The sequence below is a fragment of the Peromyscus eremicus genome, chromosome 1 (genome assembly GCF_949786415.1).
Source record: "Peromyscus eremicus chromosome 1, PerEre_H2_v1, whole genome shotgun sequence".
NCBI lineage: Eukaryota > Metazoa > Chordata > Mammalia > Rodentia > Cricetidae > Peromyscus > Peromyscus eremicus.
In genome coordinates this window covers 103076005-103096721 of record NC_081416.1, presented here as the reverse complement: position 1 = coordinate 103096721, position 20717 = coordinate 103076005, and the positions used below count along the sequence as shown (strand labels likewise).

The 20717-nt window shown below is 47.8% G+C and overlaps 1 protein-coding gene across 1 annotated transcript; it reads left to right on the top strand.

Annotated features, from left to right (window-relative positions):
• Positions 1-816: 816 nt before the first annotated feature.
• Kctd21 (potassium channel tetramerization domain containing 21) lies at positions 817-20616 on the top strand. Its single transcript, XM_059271137.1, has 2 exons — positions 817-871; positions 18031-20616. Exon 2 carries the CDS (start codon positions 18060-18062, stop codon positions 18840-18842), a length of 783 nt encoding a protein of 260 aa, XP_059127120.1. The 5' UTR covers positions 817-871; positions 18031-18059; the 3' UTR covers positions 18843-20616.
• The last annotated feature ends 101 nt before the right edge of the window (positions 20617-20717 follow it).

The following is a 20717-nucleotide window of genomic DNA, read 5'->3' as shown; positions in this document are numbered from 1 at the left end:
CAGCCCAGACTGGGACTGGGGTTTCTCCACAAAAACATTGCCAAGCTCCATGGTACTAGGTATGTGTGCTCCCAGTACTGAGTGGGGCAGGAGCTGGACCACCTCTACTATATTCAGTTGATGAAGATGGTTAAGGCTCAGAGAGGGGCAGTACTAGCCCAAGGTCACACAGCAAGGCCCAGAAGAATCTAGACCTCCCACCTCCCCATCTCGTGCTCTCAGAACCCTGTAGGTAAGTATGGGGTCCTTGAAACACTCTCTGTCCCCCCACCCCCTGCCACCAGCACTCACACCCAGGGCCCCCTTACCTCACCGACTTCAGCGGGCCTTACCTCAGAACCCACTCCTGGGCGGGGCGCTTGGGCCAGGCTTGACTAGGCTGGGCCAGGCTAGGTCAGGGCGGGTCCTCCGCTCCCCTACAGAGGGGTCCCAGACCTGAGGGATGCTGCTGCCACAGTCATGTCCAACTCCACCCACCCCGCTCCGCATAGCCCTAGATGGACCCGGGCAGTGAAACTCTGCTGCGCGGCCGCGGGGCTGCGGGACGGAGCGGGGGGGGAGGGGCGAGGTGCGGGAAACTGGGCGGAGCCAGAGCGGGGGCTACCCCGCGAGCTGCCAGTCCGGCCGTGTTCCCTTTAAGGCCAGCTGGCCCGAGTGCGGCTGGGGCGGGCCAGTAGCGGGCTGGCTTTCTGCGTTGGCTCCTGGGAGATGGAGTCCGGGCGGGGCGCCCGGCGCGGCGAAGTTCAACAAGGAGACTACAAGTCCCGGCGGCCAGCGCGCGGTCCGGGACGCCCCGCCCCTGCCCCCGCCCGGCCCGCCCCCTAGCGAAGCTGCGCTGGCTGGAGGGGAGGCTGCGGAGCGAGGGCTGGAGGTGGGTGAGGAGCGCCGGGGTGAGGGGGAGCTCGGGACCCAGCAGATGCATAATGGGGCCCTCGGGGCACCTGTCCTGCCGTGAAATGTCATCCGTCGCAGCCTCGCTGTTCTCATCAGTGAAGTGGGGTAGCCCCGCCCTTGGCCGCGGGGGAGGGGCGCGTTTCGAGGTGGGGGGGTGGACAGAGCTACCGGAGAGGCGGGGCTGGGGAGGGGTGCGCTGTGGGAGGAGCCTTTGGTGGATGGGAAGAGGGGCGGGGTCTCTAGATGAGAAGGGGCATCCTGTCTGATCAGAGGGGTCGTGTTCCTGAGCTGTGGAATGGGTGCTGGGTTAGGTGGAGGGGCGCAGGGCGAGCCACAGGGATGACAGGGACCCCCTCCCAGCTCTGGCAAACCCAGGGCGTGTAGTTGAGCAGTGGGCCAGGGCCTATGGATGGACACAGGACCGTTCTTTCCGTGTGACTAGAAATAAAGAGCCCATCCTTGGAGCTCAGTGCGTCACACACAAAACTCATTCTCCTCTTGCATCCTGCAAAGGCCTCACCATATTTGTTTCCGATTGAGGGACACGGATAAGTAACTTGCCATAAACGCCTTCAAAGACCCTGCCTTTTTCTCCGCAGGCCGGGAAAACGGGTTTGGTCCGGCGTAGTGTAGAGAAGAAATAAATATTCTGATACCCTACCCTTCCAAAGTTGTGCTTCAGGACCAGTTCCCTCAACTCCTCCAACCACCAAGCTATAAGGCAACCCCCCTGTGGTGTCTTCAGGCTGGAGGGATTTGAAAGCCTTTTGTTTATCATTATCACTGATGGGAGGCGTGGGGAGATCACAGGAAGAGAACGCTTGAAAGGAAGTGGTCACTGGACGGACCAGGAGAATTAGCCAAGATGGCTAAGGAAAGTTCTGCATGAGGATGAAGGGTGGTTGTGGGGAGTCTGCACCATCTTTGACAAAGCATTTCTGTGCAAGCAGGGAAATTGCATCTGGCTGGGTGGTTTCTTCTTCCAGCCCACTTTTCCCCCTCTGCCCTGTTGGTCACAAATTCCAGGGTCCCGTGTGTGTACTGAGTCTAGAAAATACCTTTACTCTCTTGCTAAGTTGGTCCTGTGGAGCAGCCTGTAGGCCTCTTAGAGGCAGGACAAGGCAAGAGGACTAAAGATACAGCTGTTGGGGGTGAGGGGGTGAAGGTGAAGTCCGCGGGACTTCGAGCCAGAGTCCTTATCCTGGTGATCTAACTGGGTTAGGTGGGGAAGTTGCTGGTTGATTGCAAGGCATTACTCACTTTGAAATTTACCCAGTGCTCTGTCCGCTCCACTACACAATGGCAACCTTTATTGCCTTTACAGCCCAGCAGTCAGTGAGACCTCGTCTTAGGACTTTGATTCCAGAGTTCTGTCGGGGAAGGTGAAAATGATTCAAACTAAATGAGGTTTCAAAAAAAATGTCTTTCCTGCCCCCTGCCCAGCCTGTTTCTGGGGCTAGAGAGGGCTTTCCCAGCCCCAACAGGGAGACCAGGCATCTGTCTAATAGCTTAGGTTAGGTGTGCCAATGAATGAGCATAAAATTCTAGGAGTCAAAGAAGAGGAAGCTAGGAATTCCACATGTGAGGCCTGGCAGCTAAGTTCCCTGCATAGGGGATGACAGAAGCCAAGTTGCAGAGGAAGGAAATGGCCTGCCATGGCTGGTCTATAAAGCAGAGTTACAAGAGTATCTATTTCTCCAGGCAGTGGTGGTGCACGCCTTTAATCCCAGCATTCAGGAGGCAGAGGCAGGTGGATCTCTTGAGTTCCAGGACAGATGGGGCTACACAGAGAAACCCTGTCTTGAAAAAAAAACAAAAACAAAAACAAAAAAGAGAGAGAATGTGCCTGCTTCACCTATGAGATTAGTAGAGATTAGCATGTTGAATAGCTAGCCCCGTTGGAACTGCTGAGTCAGCTGTAACCCTTATTATTACTATTAATGGTTTTCATGACCACCATCATCTTCCCTGGGAATTGGTCACGGGCTCTACAGCTAGTATAGGGCAGAGCCTACAGCAAACACTGACCAAAACCATATACTTACCCCAGAAAGCCCCACTGGTTCTTTCCACCTGTGCTCAGCACACCTGGGCTGTAGAAGTAGCTCTCATATGAACCAGCAGGAGTTTCCTTCCTGCCACCTAACAGCAGCAGATTCTAGGCTCAGGAGAAAGAGGCAGAAACAAGGCCCAGGCAGCCGTATCTCAAAGTGTGGAAGATAGGTAGGCTGTTCCCGTGGAACATCTCCCACAGGTCCATCTAGAAGGACCTCCCACTCAGAAACTTCCCCAACTCTAGACCTAGTTGACTATCTTAGCCTCCAAATGCCAAGCCTATTATAAATTCCAGGTCAGCTTGCGTTCACCTATTCAGGCTTGGCCACATCTGTCTTCACATAGACCTGTACACATATCTCCCAGCTACCTTAACTTACAAGCCAGGCTTGGTGGTTTGTCCCTACAGTACAAGCTACTCCGGAGACTGAGGCAAGAGCATCACTTGAACCTGGAGCTCCAGACCAGCTAAGGCAGGGCATCATTAGGAAGACCTGTCGCACAAAAGGAGAGAGACATGGAAAGAGTGGGTGAGAGGAGGGGGAAGAGAATGTGACTGTCATAGCCAGGCATGGTGTCACATGCCTGTGATCCCAGCATTTGGGACACTGAGCAGGAAGATTGCTTCTAGGCCAGCCTGGGTTCTTTTCTAGACCTTGTCTAGAAAAAAGAAAGTTTTCATAATTTTATATATATCTCCTAATAGTGGTGTTCTTCTACATAATAGTTACCAAATTAGCACTTGGTATTAAAATTTTTCCAGATTGGTTTTCACCGAACATCTTTAGTTGCATCTCTTTGAGCAAATTATGTAATCTGAAAAGAGCTGTCTTACTTTTTATGTATATTTGATTAGTCCTTTAATGATTAGATCCTGGCTATTTTTTTTCTGGCTTTTTGGTAATGTGTACTTCGGATTCCATCACTCTAGAAGGCAGGTATCAGGGGCCTCCATGAGCATTTGGTTAGTCGTTAATATGACAGCATGATGTCTCCATGATAACAGGGAAAATGTCTGTAACAATTCCCTAGACCAGTGGTTCTCAACTGTGGGTCTCGACCCCTTTGGGTCGAATGACCCTTTCATGGGGTCACCTAAGACCATTGGAAAACACATATTTACATTGCGATTCATAACAGTAGCAAAATTACAGTTATGAAGTAGCAATGCAAATAATTTTATAGTTGGGGGTCACCACAAATGAGGAACTGTATTAAAGGGTCACGGCATTAAGATAGTTGAGACCCACTGCTCTAGACAATGTGTTCCTTCCATGCCACATCCATTGATGATCTTTGCCCGAATGGTAACATTGAAGGCTGCAAAATGGTATTTTTCTAATTCTACCATTCCTTCTATATTAGTTGGTGTTCATTTTGGGTGGAAGAGTAGGTTGAGACAGGATCTCCTGTAGACCAGGCTGGCCTTAAATTCCTGCTCTTCCTCCTTCTCCCTCCCAAGTACTGGGAAAACAGACCTGTACCACTGTGATAGTGGTAATTGTCCGCTTGACAGAATCTAGAATCAACTGGGAGGTGTGCTTCTGGGAATGCCATGGATGTTGTATTTTAAAAATGGCACATGGCGGTCATGGCAGATGGGAGCTGCAGAGAGAGAGAGATACACCATACAGACCACATTCACATGGAGAGTTTTGTTGGTGGGGGAGGGAGAGAAGGGAGCTGAGGAGAGAAGAGGAAGAAGAGAAAAAGAGACAGGAAAGAGAGGAGAGAGGAAGTGCAGATGTGACCTCATAGGGATAGAGAGAAAGGGGATGCTCCCTCCCTTTTATGAAGGGAAGTCACACATGCACAGAGAGACCCCATAGCAATGAGCACAGGACGTTGTCAGGATCCTGAGTAGGCCAAGGTATTGCCTGAGTATTGGCTAGGCCCCCAAGGGGCGGGTCTGAATGTTAACAATGGGAGATTATCTTGATTATTTTAATTGTGACCAAGGCAACTTAAAGAAGAATTTGTTTGAGCTTATCCAGAGGGATGAGTCCATCTTGGCATTAGGAACAGCTGAGAGCTCACATCTTGAACTGCAAGGAGGAAGCAGAGAGAGCAGACTGAGAATGGTACACGGCTCTTAAAACCTCAAAGCCCGCCCCCAGTGACATACTTCCTCCAGCAAGGCCACACCTCCTAAACCTACCCAAACACCACCACCAACTGGAGACCAAGCATTCAAGCACCTGAGCCTGTTGAACCACCACAAGACCCATCTTTTAGGTTTTTCAAGACAGGGTCTCACTATGTAGCCCTAGCGGACCTGGAACTCACTCTGTAGACCAGGCTGGCCTGGAACTCAGAGATCTGCCTGCCTCTGCCTCCCAAGTGCCGCTACATCCAGCCACAAGACCCATCTTAATAGTGGGTGGGACCGTTCCCTTACTGTGCAAATGGAGGAAGGCGATGAGCAGCACTGGGTGTTTGTTGCCCTGTGTTTCTTGACTATGGATGCAGTGTGACCACGTGTTGTGCGGCAAGTCCCTGCTGCCCTTGACGCCCCGCGTGCCGGGCTGCACCTTGAACCATGATCTGGAATAAGCTCCTCCGTTGGTTCTTTTGGTCAGGACATTTTGTCACAGCAACAGGAAGAGAAACTAAGACTGGCACCAGGCCCTCCCACTCGCCTCCTCTTCCTTCCTTTAGAAAAACATTTTCTTCTTTCTCACTCTCTCTTCCCTCCTCACCCCTTTCTCTCACTCCCTGTTCCCTCCTGACCCCTTTTTCTCTTTTTGCAGTAATATTATGGACCCATTAAAAAATTCAGTGTGCTAAAATCTATTATTGTTATGATTTTGATACTCAAATTATCCTAAACTTGTGCTTGAGGCCAGCTCCTATATTCTTCTGACATGGACTTACTAGTCTTTGTTCTTTGTTATCTGGCCAAAGAAGTTCCAGACTCACCTGGAACTTTCCCTTAAAAAAATCCAGGAACCATTCATTTCTCGAGGAAGCCCTGGTTTCTTCTTGTAGGAGCTATCTATAAAGACCCATGCAGGTGTGCTCATAGATTATAGATCATTTCTAGGCTGAGTGAATGAAGCAGAGAAGGGAGAGGGATTATTACTTAGTAGGTTTATGGTTGTTACAACAGTTGGTCCTCACTGATAGCGCATAAAAGGCCCCACATCTCTAGCCCTTATTATTCTTTTAGGACAACCGTAATGTCTTTTGTTTGGGGCTCAGTATCTCAGTGGTACAGCACTTGCCCACCACTGACAGGGTCCTGGTTTGATCTCTAGCACCAGTCAGTCTTTTGTTTTCCTCTCAGAAGCATCTCAAGCCTTATTCAAATTCTCTCTCTGGTCCTTACCGAAATGCTGTGGCTTCTGGTATGGGCCAGGGCACAGGCTCAAGAGTCCTCATTTGGAGATCTGGCCCAGCCTCCTCTCAGTATGTGGTCTTAAGTAGCTAGCTGTCTTCACTCTTCTGGGCTTTGCTTTTATAATTCTAGAACCAGGATGATAATCATACTGCCGTTGTGCCATCTTAATGAAATAATCTTCAGGAAAATGCCCCACATGGCTCTGAGCATGTCATAGTTCCCTCTGGAAATAGTCATGCTCTGGCTCCTGGCATACGGATCAGAATCAAGTTGAGGTGGTAGTTATGGCAAAGGCCTTCACTCCCAAAGGCTGCAGCGTGCACACCCTGCTGACAAAGTGGCCTTGACACACAGCCTGCCACTGCTTTGGGCAAGCTATCTAATCTCCTGAGCCTCAGTTCCCCCCTTTGTAAAGTGGAGGTAATGCTTTCCCTTGATGTGGTGTTTCGGAGCTTAAAGAGGCCGCTCTGTTCAACACACCTCCCTCCCGGAGTCTGCAAGGACTGAGGATTGCAGGCCACAGCTCTTACGGAACATCTCAAAGATTTCTATTTCAGGGGTCTTAATTAAAGGTTGCAGATGATGATTTTCAGGCCTTGGACTAAAATTGCTCCTTCCCACAGAGCCAGGTGGGGCACCCTGGCCAAGTGGATCAAGGAGCTACCATCTCCTGGTTTGGTGCCTGTGGTTTACCCAGAGAGGGAGAGAGGCTGGATGTTTGAGGGTGTTTGTTTGTTTGTTTGTTTGTTTTTTCCTGTGTTTTAAGTGGCCGGGGATACCTTCATGAGAGAACTGTTCATTCACACACAGAGGCTATGGTTTGGAACTTGTATTTCCTGATTCAGTTTGCATCCTCATTTACCTTGTGAATCTGGCCTTTAAAGACCTGGTTTTTGCATGTTGCTTTTTCAGTCCTGGGTTGCTATAGAGAGGTTTTGATTGTTCAGTGGATCTGCACTGTGCAGGAGCTGTTTGTCATCTTGTCATCCTGGGGTTTTGTTCCCCTGTCCTCAGGTTTGAGTGGGCAGAGCTCCAAGCTGGTGTACACAGAGCATGATGATGTGGGCATCTCTTGCTTTCCTTGCACACTGGGGTCCCGTGACAGAAGGAAGTGAGCAGAGGTGTAAGATTCAGCATTGGATTCAGATCTCAGCTTCTCCACTGACTGGATATGTGACCTTGAGCATGTCTTGCCCTCTCTGAGCCTCAGTTTCCCTCATGTACAAACTGGAGAGGGTAATAGTAGGAAAGAAAAGTGGGTATTTGATGCCTAGGAGAGCTAAAGCAGAACAGGAGAAAGCCCATTTTGCTTAGTGTGTACACATTTGGTGTGTGTACCACAGATAGGAGGCTCAAAGAGTTTGTGATTAAGTTTATACAGCATCTTGAGCTAGAGAGAGGAAGATGAGCCTGAGCTTCTGACAGTGGTGGGGAATTGTGGGAGAGTGGGGGAAGGAAATGTGTAGTGAATATGGGTTATCTTCTTATGCAGATGATACAGATGAAAGTCTCAGGGGACAATAGCCGTCTCCGAGTAGCTCTCTTCCTAATGAGTCTCTTTTGTGATTGCAAGTTCTCTTCCTCCAAGTGCATCTGTCCAGAGCTGCTCCTATGTCTGCACTTTCTCAAAATAACTAAACGATCAATATACCAAAGGGAACGTGGCGTATTCTGGCTTCATGTGGTCGTATCTGAAGGTGATGTGTCCTGGACCACCTCAAGGTGTGCTTGTAAAGGCATGGAGGAAAGCATTGAACCCACAGACCCATTCCTTCTGCTTTTCTATATAGCATTATTAAAGTAGGATATAGCACAGTAGTGAGACCTTCTCACATTCCCACAGTCATGGGTTTTATCTCCCACAATACAAAAATAAATATATAAGCCAGGCAGTGGTGGCACACGCCTTTAATCCCAGCACTTGGAAGGGAGGAGGATCTCTGTGAGTTCAAGGCCAGCCTGGTCTACAGAATGAGTTCCAAGACAACTAGGGCTACACAGAGAAACCCTGTCTCAAATAAACAAATAAAACAAAAAACAAAACAAAACAAAACAGAAAAAAAATATGTATGTATATGAATGCTGGGGATGTAGCTCAGTGATAGAATGTATGCCTAACATGCATGGGATCCTAGATTGATCCCCACCACCAACAATGAAAGCAGTTAATTAAATGAGTAAAGAGCTGCCGAGTGTTAAGTGAGACCCAACAACAGGTGGCAGCCTCTGGCTTGCCAAGCAGGCTGCAGAGCAGTATTTGAACAAGATGCTTCAAGAGGTTTCAGACTTTTCGAGGCTATTAACGCCTTCTGTTGCTTATGGCTCTCCTTACCAGTTTCGTCTATCTGTAGTGCTAGGCATGGAAACCAGGGCTGCATGTATTTGGGAGATGCTCCTGAGCTGTACAACTCAGCCCATAAGCACCACTTTCTGAACCCAGGGCCTCACATGCCAGGCAAGTACTCTACCACTGAGTTACATCCCTGCCTCCATCTTAGTCACTGTTCTGCTGCTATGAAGAGGAACCATGACCAAGGTAACATCTATCCATCTATTTATCTATCTGTCTATCTATCTATGTATCTATCTATCTGTCTGTCTATCTGTCTGTCTGTCTGTCTGTCTATCTATCTATGTATTAGTTTTTCAAGACAGGGTTTTTCTGTGTAGCCCTGGCTGTCATCCTGGAACTCACTCTGTGAGAATGGCCTGCAAAATTCATGAAGACAGTCTGCTTAGTAGACTCTTAGCTTGTTGTAGAAGGATAATTCAGAAGAGGCCAGGGGAAGAAGTGCACATGGCCGGGTATGGAGAAAAGGCCGGCAGCTTCATTCCCACCAGGTGCCCGTTCACCTGGTATCTCCTTGGGTTCACCGACTCCGAAACCTGTTGTTGGGTGTTTGTGGAGGCCTCAGTATGTGAACATGCTGATTAAATCATTTGGCCTTGGTGATTGTCGCTCTCCAGTCCCTGCTGGAAGGTGAAGGTGAAATTTCAGCCCTCTATAGCTGGTTTCCCTGGCAACCAGCCACTATCCTTAAGGGCTGCCCAGACATCACCTGTTGACATAAACCACTGTGGTGGCAGGGCTTGTTAAGATTAACGGAAGATGCCCCTTTCATGTGTATTTCAGGAGTGGAGGCAAGATCAGTAATACACCAAAAGGAAATAATGAACATTTTAGAACTCTGGCCTAGACTGAGAGACAGGACCAGGATGCATAGTTCTTACTATATCAGTCCACTTAGACCTACTGTGTGCTAAAAAGTGACTATGTAGGGCTGGGCGGTGGTGGCGCATGCCTTTAATCCCAGCACTCGGGAGGCAGAGCTAGGTGGATCTCCGTGAGTTCAAGGCCAGCCTGGGCTACCAAAGGTGCAAAGCTACACAGAGAAACCCTGTCTCGAGGAAAAAAAAAAAAAAAGTGACTATGTAGACATGAGTCCTGTCATTCTCAAAGGGATAGGGGGCTCAGAAAATGATTCCCCAAAGTGTGACATGGCATGCTGAGTGCTTTGAATTAAAAGAAAACCAAAGCCTCTGTGACCCCCTGCCCTTCTGGCTTTTAGCTCTTCTTCCAGGTGCAGGAAGGGGCTTTCTCTGAAGGTTCCTTACACGACCAAAGACTAAGAATTGCCTTGAATAGCTCCCTAGCTGTTGGCTCCTCATCCTGAAAGATGAACTGAATCACAGAATAGACGAAGAAATACCATACCCAGTGCCCAAACATATTTTATCACAGGTTGTCACCCATTCTTCTGGGAATAGCTCTAGACAGCTTTTATTACCTGAGATAATCATTATTTACCATCTAAGCATCTTCCCCCACACACAACTTGTGTGGCAAGCCCGCAGCCCCTATTCTTGTCTGTTACTTGGGATACTATGTAGACTTCAGTAATCTAGCCCTTCTTTGGGGTCTATTTGTGGTACTTGTATTTACATGTTTTTCCTCCTATGAACCTCTCTACTGACAGTTTATTTCAGAGATTCAGTTCTCACCTTCAAAGAATGGAGCTTTTTCTTTTATCTTCCCTACCATAATTCTGGTTTTAAGTAAAGCACCCAGCATGCCAGTGTCTCACTTTGGGGAATCATTTTATGATCAAGTACCCACATATAACTGAAACAGAAATCTCATAGCAATAGATGTAACTGGTCACAGCCCACTTCCTGTATTGATTTCATGACTCATTAATATGCTATAACATTCTCTGTTCCAGTTTATAGAGATGATTTATACACAATGAAACACGTTCTTCTTAAGTTATAATTATTTAAGTTTTGACCACCATGACATCGAGATATGCAGAATTTCTGTCACTCCAAAATATTTGCTCGTGCCTCTTCATAGCCCATGCCTTCTCCCTGGCCTGGCCACTAGCAGATCTCTGTCTCTAGTTTTCCTTCTCAGAATATTACACAAATAGAATCATGCACATGCACATTTCTGAGGCTGGCTTCTTTCACTTGTGGTTATTCTTTTCATCTATATTCATCTATATGGCAAACGTGTGTGTAAGAGTTATATATAATGTATATTTCTGAGTCACAGTCCATTATATGACTGCAGCATAATTTGTTTATATTTTAGTAGTTTCTAGATTTGAGCCATCATGAACAAAGCTGCGTTAGACATTAACATACAGGACTCCATAGCGTACAGCTTCCTCTTTCCAGGGGTGGAACCACTTGGTCACATGACAACAGGAGATTCGTTCTTGCCTTCTTATCAGCAGTGTGTTGCCACTCTCCACTGCTGTGTGCTCACCAACATTTGGAATTGCCAATTTTTTTCATGAGCAGATTTATTTTCATAGACTTACCATAGTATTTGTGATTTTAATTCCATACCACTAATGGGTAGTGATGCAGTCCATATAGTTCCTATATGCTTGAGGAGGGAGAGGCCTAGTGAACCTAGTCAGTTTCAGGGACTTGCTGGAGCTTTTGAATTATTTACCTTTGGGGCTTAAGCTTCCCTATAGCCAGCCGGTGGTGGTGTACAGCTTTAATCCCAGCACTCAGGAGGCAGATGCAGGTGGATCCCTGTGAGTTTGAGGTCTGCCTGGTCTTCTGAAAGAGTTCTAGGACAGCCAGGGCTACACAGAGAAACTCCGTCTTGAAAAAACAAAAACAAAAACAAAAAAAGCTTCCCTACAGGATAGAATGTTTCACCTCTGCTTAGAACAGCATTTCTCAACCTGTGGGTAGCAACCCTTTCATAGGGGTCGCCTAAGGTCATCAGAAAACACAGATATTTACATTGCAATTCATAACAAATAAAATTACAGTTATGAAGTAGCAAGGGAGATAATTTTATGGCTGGGGGTCACCACAGCATGAAGAACTATATTAAAGGGTCACAGCATTTAGGAGCTTGAGAACCACCGACTCAGAACATCCTTTTGTTTTGTCTCACTTTTCATATCCTGCCTCTTAGTAAACTCCCCTCCAGTCTGGACCTTCCTTCTAAGATGGACTGTTTTATCCCAGAGGAAATTGCCTTAGAACAGCTGGTGTCAGACAGTCAACCCTCCACTTCCCAACTGCTGGAATTACAGGCATACCCCATCCTGTCTGGGCCTTGTCATGTGGTTTCTATTCCAAGACTGAGTATGTTCACCTCTCAGAAACCAGTACTTGTGAGACAAGAACTTGGTGAGAAGGAAATCAGGTTTCTTTCAGGGCTGAAGCTCTGAGAAGGCCATGATAGACCATCCTGGGAGCTCAGGCAGATGAAATGGCTTTTATAGACAGAGAAAAGAGGTGCAAAGAAACATGGGCAGGCAGGCTGCATGCTGAGCCAGGGATTTCTTCTCACCCAGGATGTGTCTTGTCTTCTTTGGCCTGAACATTGTAATTGGCTTCAACCTCCTGGGATAATACCTGTAACTCCCTAGACAGACACACTGCTGCTCCAAATTAAGCATCATTTACACATCCTAATAAAATTTGTAGCTCATCAGATGTTCTTCAAAGCTAGAGAAAGGGTTAGATATGTTGGGGGCAAGAGACTTCATTTTTTCCAGTCCTGGGGATTGAACCAAGGTTTTCTGCATGCTAAGCACTCTTCTAATGAGGTATAGCCTGGCCCTTCTTAATTTTAAGACAGGGACCTGCTAAGTTGGCCATGCTAGCCTTGAACTTAAAATCCTCCAGCTTCAACCTCTCAAGTAGCAAAGATTACAAGCTTGAACCACCAAACTGAGCAGGATTGAAGCCCTCAGAAGAGAGTTTGTTTGTTTGTCTGTCTGTCTGTCTAGACAGGAACTCACTGTGTAACCCTGTATGGCCTGGACCTTGTTATACAGACTAGGCCTTGAACTCACAGAGATCCTCCTGTCTCTGCCTCCCTGAGTACTAGAATTAAAAGTATGAACCACCATACCCAGTGAGAAGGAAGCTCTTAACATGGGAAATTTGGGTGGAGCCTTACAGATGCACTGGCTCCTACTTTAGGCCTTACAAGTTGACAGTAGAAAAGATGGAGGATGTGGTGGTTTGAAAGAAATGGTCCCCAAAGGGAGTGGCACTATTAGGAGGTGTGGCCTTGTTAGAGGAAGTGTGTCACTATGGGGGCGGGCTTTGAGGTCTCTTTTGCCCAAGCTTCCCTCAGTGTGACTGTCAGTTGGACTTCTTGTTGCCTGCAAGATGTAGAACACTTGGCTATTTCTCCAGTACCATGTCTGCCTGCTCCCCACCATGATGATAGTGGACTGAACCTCTGAAACTGTGAGCCAGCCTCAGTTAAATGTTTTCTTTATAAGAGTTGCCGTGGTCATGTGGTCATGGTGTCTCTTCACAGCAATAGAAACCTTAAGATAGAAGGTGGTACCAGGAGTCAGGTATTGCTCTGACAGGCCTGACCATGGGTGTGTTTGGAGGAATTTGGACTTTGAGTTTAGAAAGCAGTGAAATGCCTTAAGCACTACTTCAGGGCCATACTAGTAGGAGCATGGAAGACAGGGGTACTAAGAGTTATTTGAACCTTTGGGGCCTTGCTCAAGAGGTTTCAGAGGAGTTTAGTATGTTGCCTACAGATCGTTCTTGTGATATTTTGGTGAAGAAAGTGACTGTCTTTTGCCCTTGTACAAAGAGTCTGCCTGAGGCTAAAGTGAAGAATTTTTAATTTAATTCCCTTGGCAGAGGAAATCTCAAAACAGCCTACTAGTATAGACTTTGTCATTTTATTTTATTTTTTGGTTTTTTCGAGACAGGGTTTCTCTGTGTAGCTTTGCACCTTTCCTGGAACTCACTCTGTAGCCCAGGCTGGCCTCGAATTCACAGAGATCCACCTGCCTCTGCCTCTGGAGTGCTGGGATTAAAAGCATGCGCCACCACCACCTGGCTACTCTGTCATTTTTTTTAATGGTAGCTTTAATGAAAAGGAGCAAGCTGAGCAGGGTAAATTACAAAATGAAAATTTTAAGGAGAAAAAAAGTACCAGGGAGTGGAATAGAGCTGAATTCTGTGTTCAAGGAGATAAACAGATTAAGAAAGATAAAGGGAGTAGTGACCTTAAGGCAAGATCCTACCCAGTTAAGTTTCCAACTTGTAGAAAGAAACTAAAGAAAAGCTTAGAGCAGGGTATGGTGGGGCACACCTTTATTCCCAGCACTGGCAAGGCAGAGGCTGGTGGATCTCTGAGTTTGAGGCCAGTCTAAAGAGAAAGTTCAAGGACAGCCAAGCTTAGGCAATGAAAGACAGAACTGTGGTGAGGATGTAATTGAATGAAGGACCATGTTCCAGCCCTAGCAAGCAGCAGAACTTGGCAGCTTCAGCCACATGGTTTTGGCTTTAGAGTTAAGGATAGAAGAAAGAGTTATGGAATAAAGCTGCTAAGGCCAGGCAAGTGTCAGGGGTATCCCTGAATGGAGGCCCAGTAGAGAGGCCATTGCATGAAGCTGTGGAGGTAAAGCCTGGATTGCCTTGGAGAACCCACGATGTTGGAGATGCCAGAATCATGGGATACCTGCCAAGGAGAGCTACTAACTGGTAGTGGAACCCAAGAGAAAAAAGTGTGCTGCAGTCAGCAAAGCTGAAAGGAGCCTTGACATCAACATGGAGATGCCGAGTTTGGAGTTTGGAGTTTGGAGTTTGCCTAGCTGGTTTTCAGTCTTGCAGTATTTCCTTACTGTGCTCCCTTCCCTGCATTTTGGAATGGTAATATGTATCTTGTGCCATTATACATTGGAAGTATATGATCTGCTTTGGTGCCTGTCCTGAATCTTGCTCTGTAGACCAGGCTGGCCTTGAACTCACAGAGATCCACCTGGCTCTGCCTCCCAGTGCTGGAATTAAAGGCGTGTACCACCACCACCCAGCATGATTTTTTTATTTTTATAGGTCTTTACAGTTAAGAGTTTGCCATGTGTCTCAGAAGAGACTTTGAACTTTGAAATAAGTTTGAGGCTGTTATAGACTATGAAGATTTTTCAAGTTGGACTGAATGCATTTTTGCATTATGATATGGTTATAACCCTTTGTGGGCCAGGGAGTGGAATGTGGTGGTTTGAAAGAAAATGGCCCCCATAGGGAGTGGCACTATTAGGAGGCGTGGCCTTGTTGGAGCAAGTGTGTCACTGTGGGGGCAGGCTTTGAGGTCATCTTTGCTCAAGCTTTCCTCAGTGTCAGTTCAACTTTCTGTTGCCTGCAAGATGTAAGACACTTGGCTATTTCTCCAGCACCATGCCTGCCTGCACGCCGCCATGATCCCCACCGTGATGATAATGCACTGAACCTCTGAAACTGTAAGCGAGTCCCCTCAATTAAATGTTTTCCCTATAAGAGTTGCTGTGGTCATGGTGTCTGTTCACAGCAATAAAAACCCTAACTAAGAGGCAGAAAGTGTATGAACAGCAGACAAGGCAGGTGTAAGGGTGAGTACCAGAGCCCAGAATGTATAGCGAGGTGGGGTTTGGGATGAGTGGAAGGGTGAAGTGGTTTGGATGGGGACTAGTGCTTCAGGAGAATCTGGTCTGAGACCAGAATAGAGAACAGACGGAAGACAAAGCCAAGGGAAGATGTAGGGTGTAGACTAGGGCACAGGGATGAGGCCTGCAGTACTTATAAAAATGGGTTCAAGACACATTGTAGTGCTCAAGATCCCAGGGCTTGTTTTCAGCAGCCGGTGGCCAAGAAGAGTTCCCAGTGGGTCTGGTGCAGAGGAATTCTGCTGAGCTCTGGTACCTGGTGAATATCTGGTAGAGATGACCAAGAGGCAGCTGGGCACACGTGAGGCTGTAGCTCGGTGGTATTAGTTCATCACTACTGCAACTATCTCACTTGTGAAATCTTTGGCCCTCTAGAGGTGCCATTTCCTGCCCCTTGTGTCACGTTAGTGTGCCTTTTACACCAGAGCCTGTGAGCTTGTTATGGGGGACACTGTGACCCACTGACTGTGGGGCCTTAGAAGACTGCTGTATGCCTCAGTGGGTCTGGAGCAGACCCCATAGAAGGTTCCCTAGGTTAGGGCAGGAGGCCTGCCTTCTTCGCCTACCTCTGCTCCTACCAGCTGAAACTGTTGCCGTCCTCAAAGGCCTGAGAGCTATGAAACCATTCTCTGTGCTTTGTGCAAGCCGAGAAACAGTGTTCAGCACCACCCTAGATCTCCAGGAATGCTTTGTGGCTCCACCTCTCCCCACCCCAGCACTTCTGCACTAACACCTGAAGAGGATGAGATCCAGAGTCTTTGGACCACAGAACTGTCTAGAAATACAGTTCAGCCCTCCTGATCCCTAAGACTGTGGAGCTGAACTACTTCACAAAGCAGTTTGGGCTTTTGAAGTGCAGTGTTTGAGAAATGCGGGGGTGGGAGCGACATTTCTCAAGGACAGAAAAACTAAAATATGCAGGGTGTTGTCCAAAAGAAAAAAGGGACCAGAGTCCAGGAATGGGAAAGGAGAAAGAGAAAGAAGATTCTGGATTAGTTCATCTAATCCTGAGTAAGGGTGACCCACTCCTGGGTCCTGTTTGTGCCTGACTCAGCTGTAAGCCCCAAGCCCCCTTCCCAGCTGCTGTTACCAAGTGCTGGCCTCCACCCCTTCACAGCTGCCTGCACCCAGCTCTGTTGGACCTCCCCAGTGTCTCACAGCCCATCTGCACCATGTTCCTGCCAAGAGTTTTGTAACTTCATCGTGGGCTGGTTCCTCTTCAGACACTCCAGATGGTTGATGCTTTTCTGCAGCATCAAAATGCCCCATTAGACTCGGAACGACTTGCAAGTCCTTCCAGCCAGATGGACAAAGCAGCTGGGCATCTTTGCCCACCAGAAAGGGGGTCTCATTGTAGACACACTCTTCAAATGACCAGCACACAGAGAAGTGTTTGCTGCCTCTGCTGACCCCACCCCCATGGACCTGTGTGCACAGCATGCTGTACCCGGACTCATCTCCCCCAGCTCTTCATGCCTCTGTCTTGTCGTACACCTTCACTGTCTGTTGTCTGCCCTCCCCCACACTCCCCAGCATAGGTTCTTGTGTAGGGCAGTACTACGGTTCATTTCTCTTGGTCTCCCCACCTCCACTCTCGCGGTAACACTGTTGAATCCATTCAATATGTTTCCTATAGAAGCTGAGAGGGTAGAGCTCATGCTCTCAAGAAACTTAAAAAGATGCTAGATCCAGGGCTTACAGTTAAAGGAGGCTCATGCTCTAGATGCTGGAGGCTGGGAGGCAGTGAGGGGTGTTTTTATTATCTTTCAAAAATATTTCACTTGTTTTTATTTGATATGTATGAATAGTCTGCCTGCATGTATATCTGTGCACCACATGCATGCAGTGCCCTCAGAGGCCAGAAGAGGGCATTAGATCCTCTGGAACTGGAGTTACAGGTAGTTGTTAGCCACCTTGTGAGTGCTAAGAATTGAACCCCAGTCCTCTGCAAGAGCAATGAATGCTCTAAGAGCTGTACCATCTCTAGCCAAGGGTGTTTTTAAAGAGTGGGTAAGGCATCTTCAGGAGCAACACTGCTCTGCAATCAGCTTCAGATGGTTAAGGAATGAAAAGAGCATCTTCATGGCAGAGTAGATTGGTATTGTGGGGGTGGTGTCCAAAAAGGATTGTCATTTGGAGGCCAGAAACTAAGTGATCCATGGTAGTTCTGGTAGATAGATGAAAATGGCACTAGTTAGAATTATTTGTAAATTGAAAGAGAAAAATAATTCATTTTGAATGCAGTGAGAGTTCTGAGCCCAATCACAAAGCGTTTGTTAAGTACTTCAAAAGATAACATTCTCTAGCTAGTAATCATTTACACATTTTTCTTTTACACAAAAAGAACTTGAGTTTGAATCCTGCCAAAGCACTCATTTTTCTAAGCCAGGAATAAGTCTTGGCCCAGCTGTCCTTGTCTGCAACAGGGATGAATGATGACACTGTCTATGCCCAAAGATGACAGGATTGTTATGTATGCAAGTTAATATTCATAAAAGTATTCAGGGAGCCTTTACCCAGGCATGTTTTCCTTTCTTCCACAGTGGCTCTCCAGCCTCACTGAACATTTGAATCACCAAGGAGACTTTTCAAAAAATTCCTACGAGTACTAGGACACAGGTGTGTGTGTGTGTACACGCGCACATGCTTGTCTTCCCTTGTGAGTCTAATGTGTAGCAGTTATCAGCCATTCATCAGGCATAAATACATTTCACCCTCAATGTCGGCTCGACTTGTAGTCAGGAATTAAGGACTGTGACTATAGATACGGTTGGATAATAACCCTTTTCTCATTTACCCATCTAGAACTATTTCCAGGCACCTGGCCTCCTACCATGTCTGACCCCATTACACTGAATGTTGGGGGGAAGCTCTACACAACCTCACTGGCAACTCTGACCAGCTTCCCTGACTCCATGCTGGGTGCCATGTTCAGTGGGAAGATGCCCACCAAGAGGGACAGCCAAGGGAACTGTTTCATTGACCGTGATGGCAAAGTGTTCCGCTACATCCTCAACTTCCTGCGGACGTCCCACCTGGACCTGCCGGAGGACTTCCAGGAGATGGGCCTGCTCCGCAGGGAAGCTGACTTCTACCAGGTCCAGCCCCTGATTGAGGCCCTGCAGGAGAAGGAGGTAGAACTCTCCAAGGCAGAGAAGAATGCCATGCTCAACATCACGCTGAAGCAGCGTGTGCAGACAGTCCACTTCACCGTGCGGGAGGCACCCCAGATCTACAGCCTGTCTTCCTCCAGCATGGAGGTGTTCAACGCCAACATCTTCAGCACATCCTGCCTCTTCCTCAAGCTCCTTGGCTCTAAGCTCTTCTACTGTTCCAATGGCAATCTCTCCTCTATCACCAGCCACTCGCAGGACCCCAACCACCTGACTCTTGACTGGGTGGCTAATGTGGAAGGCCTTCCAGAGGAAGAGTACACCAAGCAGAACCTCAAAAGGCTGTGGGTAGTGCCCGCCAACAAGCAGATCAACAGCTTCCAGGTCTTTGTGGAGGAGGTACTGAAAATCGCTCTGAGTGATGGATTCTGCATCGACTCTTCCCATCCACACGCTCTGGACTTCATGAACAACAAGATCATTCGGTTAATCCGGTACAGGTAAAAAGACCCTAGCCACACTGGGGAAGGAGTCCCCAAGAAGCTCATGTCAGCCAAGGCTTTGAGGAGAGGGTCTCACCGGTGGCACGAGGCAGGGAGCTATACTAATCTGTATTAATTGCACAGCAGGACTTGATTCCACATGATGAAGTCCACCTTCTGGAATCCACATGTCCTCTAAACAGAACCACCTTTTCTTGCCATTTTGAGCTGGCAATGGGTAGTTTATTATGACAAGTTAAAAGTCAGCTGATACATACAAGAGGAGCTCACAGGAGGACTCTGGCTGGGACAAAGGAGGGGCAGTTTTCTCATGGGTAATCACCATACCCCTAGTCAGTGCCTCCCATCTCCAGAGAGAGCCCTGGCTGCCGAGGGGTAGGGTGGGAACAAGAGGCTTCTGTTAGTTTCCTAGGACATAACATGTACAGCAAATGCAACTCCCATCACACCTGCTCTTTGTTCTGGAGGACGCGTCCAGGTACCAGGACACCTTTGCCCAAAGGCAACCATGGTTGGGTGGTTTGGAATGGAATATGTTCCCAGAACCCTTTGCCACTCCACTCAGGGAGAAAGTTGAGCTGTCCCATGGCCTACAGGAGTGAGTGTCTTCAGCAGGAAGGGGTGACCCTTCTGAAGAGGCTGAATTGAAGGATTCTTGGCTTCAGAAGTTGGTGGTTTTCCCTGCAGAGATGTGATGGTATTGGAGCCAAGATGATGAAGGACCCAGCCTTTCGCTTGACTTTCATGATCCTTTTCCCATGAATTGGAAGTATCACCAAAACCAGTCGGTTAAACCACTATGTTATGAACTCTCAGGGTTGGAAAATAATCCAGTAGTTTTTAGTTCTTCCCCTTCTTCTAGGACACCCCAGGACATTTGGGGATGAGTGCCTCTCCTTGAGTACCTCCAAGGGATCACTTATGCCACCTTGCATACCCCCTGGTGACAGAAAGCTCACTGTTCTCAGGGCAGCTCTTGCCAAGGTTGAGCCATGGTGGTGGTTAGAAAGTCCTTTCAGTGTTGACCCACAACCTTCCTGCTGGGTCCATGTGCTAGGTCTCCCTTTTCACTCAGATGTGTGTCCTTGCTTTGACTAGACACTTTGACGATACCATTACTCAGAACTCAGATTCCCTTTACAATTTGTCTTTAGCAAGATTAGCTCCTTTCTCTCCTAAGCCAACCCTCTTTTATATGGCTTTGCCTTGTTCATGGCCCCCAGTTCATCAACCTTCCCCACCAGCCATGGCTCAGCATGCCTGATTGTGTCTGGCTGGAAGAAGACCGCTGACTGAGGAGATCTAGGGTTTTGGAGAACGGTCTTCAGCAAGGAGTACAGGAGTGCTCTGTACTACCACAGTGCCCCGGAGCAGATTTCCAGCCCTAACACTTCTCTTAAGAAAGCAGCCTTCCCCATCACACTGTCTGGTCCTAACTACCTATGGGCTGCCCTGGGATACATTAAGGGCAAGAAACCCCAGACCACTACTTCCCAACAGGCGAGGTACCTTATGGACCTCTAAACTGTACATTGTGATTCATCCCTGGATTGACCATAACTTCTTCGAGAGTCCCAGAATCTTCCCCCACTGCGGACAAGCTCCAGACACAGCCAGGGAAGCCTGGAACAGGATCCGTGGGTGGACAGAGCAAAGGGCTTCCACAGTTATACCCTGTGAATGAGGAGTTTCCATAGGCAGAGGCAAAACCTGGTCGTGAGGCACTAAAGGCCTTTCGCTCCCTACAGCAGGACCCAGAAGTTTCTCTGTGGCTGTCTTGAGCCACCATACCAGTAGTACTCTGGAAAGTTCTTCAGAGAACCAATCAGGACAACAGAAGCTGTGATCATAGCCAATTAAGTCAAGGGAAAAAAAA